The sequence below is a fragment of the Saccostrea cucullata genome, unplaced genomic scaffold, assembly GCF_032062105.1.
Source record: "Saccostrea cucullata isolate Sc308-1 unplaced genomic scaffold, CSIRO_AGI_Scuc_v1 ctg19447, whole genome shotgun sequence".
Lineage (NCBI taxonomy): Eukaryota > Metazoa > Mollusca > Bivalvia > Ostreida > Ostreidae > Saccostrea > Saccostrea cuccullata.
In genome coordinates this window covers 2227-9590 of record NW_026939623.1, presented here as the reverse complement: position 1 = coordinate 9590, position 7364 = coordinate 2227, and the positions used below count along the sequence as shown (strand labels likewise).

Below are 7364 nucleotides of genomic sequence, written 5' to 3'. Positions count from 1 at the left end.
AAAACGTTGTTGTTTTTTTTTTTTCGAATAATTATTATTTTATGCATTAACTTCACTCAAAAACGAATTTTTGATTAAGCGGTCATTTTTAGCGGTCATTAAAAATAATGACCGGGTCATTATTTCCCACGTGCAATGATTCCTAGGTCAGTATTGCTGTAAACAGTACCATTTGGAGTCATTGTTGTGTTTTAAAGTTTTCTTACCAGCCAATCAAATTCGAGTATTATCAATAGAGGTATAATAAACAACTATATATACATTTGTGGTATCTGTCTATTATATAAACATACGGAGAACAAATATCTTCAATTCTGTATGAAGTTTGTCTGAGGTCAGAGGTCAATACGTGACCTAATCACACGGCGCAATAATATCTACCGGTGCATAAATATATTATACAATTAATTACCCCTTGTGAGGTCAACATGGTGAAATAAGGACCCGAGACCTGGGCCACGAGGTGACCTGACCTGACCGAGGCCGAGGTCAGGGCAGGTCATCGAGTGGGCCAGGTCTCGGGTCCTTATTTCACCATGTTGAACTCACAAGGGGTAATTAATTGTTTTATTATACCGATATATATTGAAAAGTATGAATTTCTAACCGCTATCAATTCTTTCTTTGATCGGGATCGGGATTCGCTACAGACCGGATAGCGAAGTTGTTTACATTGACGTCTGCAAGTCGTGTAAGTTTTTGCATCATGATTTACTGATTAAAACAATATTTAGTTGATAGCGACATACATTGTTATAGCTAACGATTACTTTTCCTCTACACAGTCAAAATCTAACACAGAATTCAACTCTTTAAAAAGCCGCCTCTACATTCTATTGAACTGAATTGTAACGATATATTGACACGATATATTCATAATATTGTAACGATAAAATTTTACCGTATTCTGTACGGTAATGCAAAACAGACCATGCATAATTTTAAAAACATGTTTTTTTTCGAATAATTATTATTTTATGCATTAACTTTACTCAAAAACGAATTTTTGATTAAGCGGTCATTTTTAGCGGTCATTAAAAATAATGACCGGGTCATTATATCCCACGTGCAATGATTCCTAGGTCAGTATTGCTGTAAACGGTACCATTTGGAGTCATTGTTGTGTTTTAAAGTTTTCTTACCAGCCAATCAAATTCGAGTATTATCAATAGAGGTATAATAAAATGTATTACAATGGGGAAATCTGGTAAAGAACAGAATGGTCAAAGCTTCTCAGGTGAGCGATGTGGCCTATGGGCCTCTTGTTTTAATTTATATTACTCCAGTGATTTGTCTGCTTTAATGAAGAAATCTATACGCAATATGTGTTTTTATTAATTTCAAAATTCCAATAACTGATAATGATGGGACGTGGAGACCGGTCCTTCGGATAAGACTGTATAAACCGAGGTCCCATGTTGCAATAGGTTCTGGAACGAAAAAGAGCCGTGAATGGCCACGAGTGTCGAGTATAGGACAAAACTTTGCAGCTCTCAACCGGCAAGTGGTGGCGTCTTCATATGGATGAAAAATTCTCAAAAGGGATGTTAAACAACATACAGTCAATAAAACACAGCCATTTTCATATGCACAATATATTTAAGTACAGGCTTTTTGATATGACAGCTCTTTTTCAATAAAATAGATTTCGTAAATTATTGAGTACTTACCTTGTCATCGGTCATTTGCATTTTTTTAAAACATTCTGATTGTACACACAAGTACTCTGAATTTAACATTTGAATTGAACATATTTTATTGTAAATTATGTATAATCAATGGGAATGGGCACAAGTTCTTAAAACTTATTTAACATTTAAAAGATGCTTGGGTTTCTGATTGACGATATCTACGTGTGTGGTTTTTGAAGACCACGTCTTCCAACAATATATTGGAATTCCCGTGGGTACTAACTGCGTCCCGTTATTATCAAACCTATTTTTGTATTCATGTGCAGCAGAATGACGTGAAATGAAGTGGCCTTCAACTCGACATTTAGAGATATCCCGGTTGCTTAAAGCAAAAGATACTACAGTCTGACCCATCTGTTTCATATTCGGATCTTTTACTTGAAAAGGATGTAAATGGCAATCTAACAACCAAGCTTTAAATGATAAACGTGATGTCTTCAACTTTTCAATCGTCAACTTCCATTACTTATGCAGCAATATATACCTTCATCACATGCTTCCGGGGTTTAACATCCCTCAATTGACTCGATACGCAAGAGCGTGTTCTACGTAAGTATAATTTATAAAACGAGGTAAACTATTGACAAATAAGTTGGTGAAACAAGAATATCAGCAGTCTCGTTTAAAGTCATCATTTCGTAAGTTCTATGGTCGATACAGTGACTTGTCAGCAAATATAATGTGTCATTGAGCCAAATACTAACTGATGTTTTTCATATTAATTGTTAACGTATAGGCCAATATTTACATACTGAATTGTAGACGGCTTTTATCGTTATTTCACGACCAAGACAAGGAGCACACGGCGGGAGTGACCGGTCGGCAGGGAATGCTCACTCCTTTATGGCAAGTGATCCCACCTCTAATGTTTAATATTGTTCGTAATCTCCATATATTTCATTCTTTTTTTTTTGTTTGTTTGTTTGATTATCAATTTTTTTCCTGATACATTTTTTTTTCTTTTTAGGCAATATTTCCCCCCCCCCCCCCGCCCTTTACACAACCCCTGAGAAATAATTCCACAAGCAATTTTATTTTCGGTGAATTTTTGTCTTCTAACCACTGATAATTCATATATACATAAGTGCAGTACATTCCCCCAAATTTACTTGCTATATTTTGACCATTGAAAATTTAGTTGTTGAAATATCCCCTCTTCTTTAAAGTTTTGGTGGAAAAATTAAAGTGACAATCATTTCCATTCATATTTCTTTCATATTCTTTGGAATATATTCTACAGCACTAAAAATCCAATAGAAACAGATTTTCTGCATGTATTTTACCTGTTTACATTCGATTGAAAAATTCAAGTAACAATCATTTTCATTCATGTTTATTAATTCTCTTGAGAATATATTAACAATAGCACTAGATATCCAACTGACACATATTTTCTGCATTTATCTACAAACTCCGTATGTTATTTCCCGGTGATAACCGGCAAAGGTAAGAAAATCCACTCGAACAAACTCCACTACGTAAACGTTTCACAGATACTTCAAATACTTCCTCAAAATGAACCAATGCAACTGCTTCTTCAATAAAAACACGAGGGGTGATCAAAAAGTTCGTGAACTATCTTTATATTTACTTAACCACGATTCAGATCAGAATGAAATTTGGCACACATAGTGTCAAGCACATGCTCTATGAATAGCATATGTAAAGGGAGATTTTGCCCCATGTTTGTGACGTCACAATGTGAAAATGTCGTCATTATGTAGATCACTCGTAACAAAAAACGGTTGACTCAGTCGTATTCGAGAAACGAACGGCTGTAAAGTTAAACGTTTATCTTGGAAATTCCTTTGCAGAAGCTTATAATAATTTGTGCACGGTTTATGAAGACAAAAGACTTGCCAGAAGTTTTGTCATTAATTGGATTGATAGTTTTAGTGAAGGAATGGAGATGATTAAAAATAATGTTTATTCTGTTGTCCAGTGAAAGCAAGGTGGGGAAGAGACGTGTTCTTTGTTAAGCAATTTGATATAAAAGATCGCCAACTAACAGTTAGAAAAATAGATGAATATCTTTACAATAATACAATTATTAAATCCCTAAAATATTATTTACTTTAGACTTTAAACATATCAGTTATGGTAAAAAGAAGGCACCCATACTTTATCCACATGGAATAAACGGCGCTCAAAAGACAGTTTTGATGGTCACCAATCCATGCTAATTCTGTAAAAGGATATCATTATCCACCCTTACTATTGCCGAGATTTTGCCATTTCTGACAAATGGACTGTTTTTGTTGTCAAAAATAACTTGCATGGAAAGAAATATAAGAGTTGGAAAAAATTTAAAGCTTCTAAGACAGAACGCTAAGTATAGCATGTCACGGGACCGACTATATCACGTGATTGGCGCATGCATGGTCAGAACGGTTGCAGCTGCGCATTACAATCGGAGAGGACTTCTTTGAAAAATGTTTAACACTGAAAACCTATATCATTTCTTTTTTTGGAAGTTATTCAATTAGTTCGCGAGCTTTTTTGGTCCGACCCCTCGCGTAGTCATTCAGTGTGCATCATGGCGTTATAGCGCGAATCGAAAGATGGAATAAAATAAGGCATAAAATAATTTTTGTAAGTGCTTACACATTTTTCGTTTTATGCCACTTTTCACTTCCCCCTCATATAGCATTTCCTAGAATTACTGGGCCCGTTCAGGATGCTTGCAATATATAAAAAGTATATTTATTCCCCTCAAATTGATCTTAACAGAATTTGAATGGGAACAAACCCTGCACCCACGTCATACCCTGAAAGCTTATAAAGCGTCCACTTACTTGACTTCATTGTTTCTCTTTTGTAAAGAGGTTTAATGTTGAAAACTTTTCAAATTGTAGAATCATCACAACTTTGGCAAAGAAGTAAATAAATAGACACATTTTTTTCAAGTTATTCTTATCCAAGGTTGGTGTTACTTTTTTGCACTGTTTTACTTGAAAGAACAAAATATAAAACCTGCATCATGACTCTTTTCATTCCCTTTGTTCCTACTCGAAACCCTGCGTCTTTGTTAATACATTGGCCAGTGGCTCCAACACCCCATGTCCCAAATAAGGTGGTACAGCTCGATGAACCCATCTGACATGGTTGAGGTTCAGTGAACATAGCCTGCTTATCTGGAGAAGAATGTCAAAATAAAAGAAGGAAATTTTGTGCGCATTAAAATTATACCAATTCCGTGCCAATACAGTATCTTATTTTTCTGCAGCCAATAATTAATCATAATTAGTCGTGAATCCTTTTAATTAATATATCGTAACAATTACCTTGACGTACATTTTTTTTCTTTTGGTTAAGAATTAAGTTTATTGTACATTTTTCTACTTACGAGTATACCATCATGACATGCATGATGCAACTATTCAATGTGCAAATATGACTCCAAATATTATTTTAACCTTCATCACAGTCGTACACTAGTATGTGGTGCATTACGTTCACGTTTCAATCTCTGGAGTCGTAGCAATGATGTGGTAGTCACCATCCGCCGGAAGGTCAAAGGTCATACAATAATAGTTCGTCTCTGAATCAGGAACCGTTGTCTTCGGAACTCTGATAGTTACATTTTTCACATCTGTTTAGCATAAAAAGGGACAAGAAATTGAAATCACTTATCTTGAAGTACAGTTAATGCCGTTCTGAGAGAGAAATTGTTTACAAAACAGACCTGAACTCTTTATGGCATCACACTTGAAACTCTCCAGCTCGCAGTTCAGTTGGGTGTTTTTGGGACTATACAAGTCGCTATCGTAAGGCTCGCATACCCCTGACACATAGAAGCAATGATAATAAGTCAAGATAAATGTTTACAGAGACAAATAGGTACAATATATTTCATTTTGTAACTTAATTTTACCTGGGTGCGAAATTCCCTGATCTGTCTCAGGGATTGAATTTTCTTCCCAAACACAGTTGGGGTCACCAAGTTCCTGTCCGTTTGTTCTTCCGTCTCCGTCTGAATCCTTCATACAAAGTTCTTTAGTCCATTTCTGTGACGTAAATGTAAGTCATATACAAGCATTGTAAATATATTAATTACTAGTATACGATGAATGTGTATTGGTATGGTATGTTTTTCTTGTTAAATAAAAATATTTTTCCTTTGTATAATCAAGGTCTCTTGTGATAAAATCGCCAATATCTGTAACTGAATCGTAGATTCTTGTACGTGGCTTTATCACGACTGCGTCTCCTGTGGCCATTCGCACTTTCTATATCAGATATTTGATGCATATGATTTACAAGACGTGAAAACCTGCAAAGTTTTTTAAACTGTCAAATTGAGAAACAAGTAAAAGCTTTTCCCCCTTGCCCGAGGTATTCTGCTTAGATACTGTCAAATTCTAACAAAAACTATGCTTGTGTGTAAAAAAAAAGCAACAAATAGCAAAACTGCAAAAGAAAAAAAACACGCAATACTGGAACAAATAAAAGAAGAAAGTATTTGGGAAACACTAATGTCCCCGTATGACAGCTTTTGACAAAAATTGAAGTTTCACAAATGCAAATCAAACTCCAAGGTCAAGGTGTGAGAAAGAAATAATTTGTTCTCAATAAATTGATCTGTGAAATGTGAAAGCCCTAGCACTAATCATTAAAACGTTATGGCCCAAGATTCAAGATTTGTAAGATGTGGGTCAAACTCAAATTGCAACGTCAAGGTCAAAGGATCAAACGAAAGTAATCAAGGGAAGGCCTTGTTATGAGAAATAAATATATGAAATATTAAAGACCTAGCACCAACTGTTTAGAGATTTGAGCAATGTTTAATAATCTTCTCAAAAGTAGGCCAATGTCCAAAGTCAAGGTCAAAAGTTTAAAATTGGTATCCAAAGTAAGGTCTTGTCAAAAAATAAACGTGAAATATTATGGCCCTAGTACTAATTCAAAATTTATGTTCAATGTGAAAGTTTTTAAAAGTGGGTCAAAAATCAAGGTAAAAATATATATTTTTGGGAATGTCTTATTACAATGAATGCACATATGGAGCATGAAAGCCCTATCACCATTTATTCAAAAACTATAGTCAACGTTAAAATTGGGTAAACTTTTGCAAAATTGGTTCAAATTCAAAGTTCAAGGTTAAATACTTGTGTATGTTGGTACCCAAAGAAAGGCCTTGTCACAAGGAATACACGTATGAAATACGAGAGCTCTATGAAATATGAAAGCCAAAGTTCTCATCTATAAAAAAAACATGGGCAATTTTAAAGTTTTGCGGTCATCAGTGGGCCAGGTCTCGGGTCCTTATTTCACCATGTTGAACTCACAAGGGGTAATTAATTGTTTTATTATACATATATATTGAAAAGTATATATCTCATTATAATTCTTTCTTTGATACAAGATTAAAGTTGTTTACATTGACGTCTGCAAGTCGTGTAAGTTTTTGCATCATGATTTACTGATTAAAACAATATTTGGTTGATAGCGACATACATTGTTATAACTAACGATTACTTTTCCTTTACACAGTCAAAATCTAACACAGAAATGAGAATTCAACCCTTTAAAGAGCCGTCTCTACATTCTATTGAACTGAATATTGTAACGATATATTGTAACGATAAAATTTTACCGTATTCTGTATGGTAATGCAAAACAGAGTGAGGCCATGCACAATTTTAAAAACGTTGTTTTTTTTTCGAATAATTA

At 34.6% G+C, this 7364-nt stretch overlaps 1 protein-coding gene across 1 annotated transcript; it reads right to left on the bottom strand.

Moving 5' to 3' along the window:
• Window positions 1-4638: 4638 nt before the first annotated feature.
• Window positions 4639-5693, bottom strand: LOC134253469 (uncharacterized). Its single transcript, XM_062735991.1, has 4 exons — window positions 5566-5693; window positions 5377-5475; window positions 5108-5283; window positions 4639-4825 (listed from the first exon to the last, which is right to left on the bottom strand). The coding sequence occupies exons 1-3, from the start codon at window positions 5675-5677 to the stop codon at window positions 5147-5149; spliced, it is 348 nt and encodes a 115-aa protein (XP_062591975.1). The 5' UTR covers window positions 5678-5693; the 3' UTR covers window positions 4639-4825; window positions 5108-5146.
• Between the last annotated feature and the right edge of the window lie 1671 nt (window positions 5694-7364).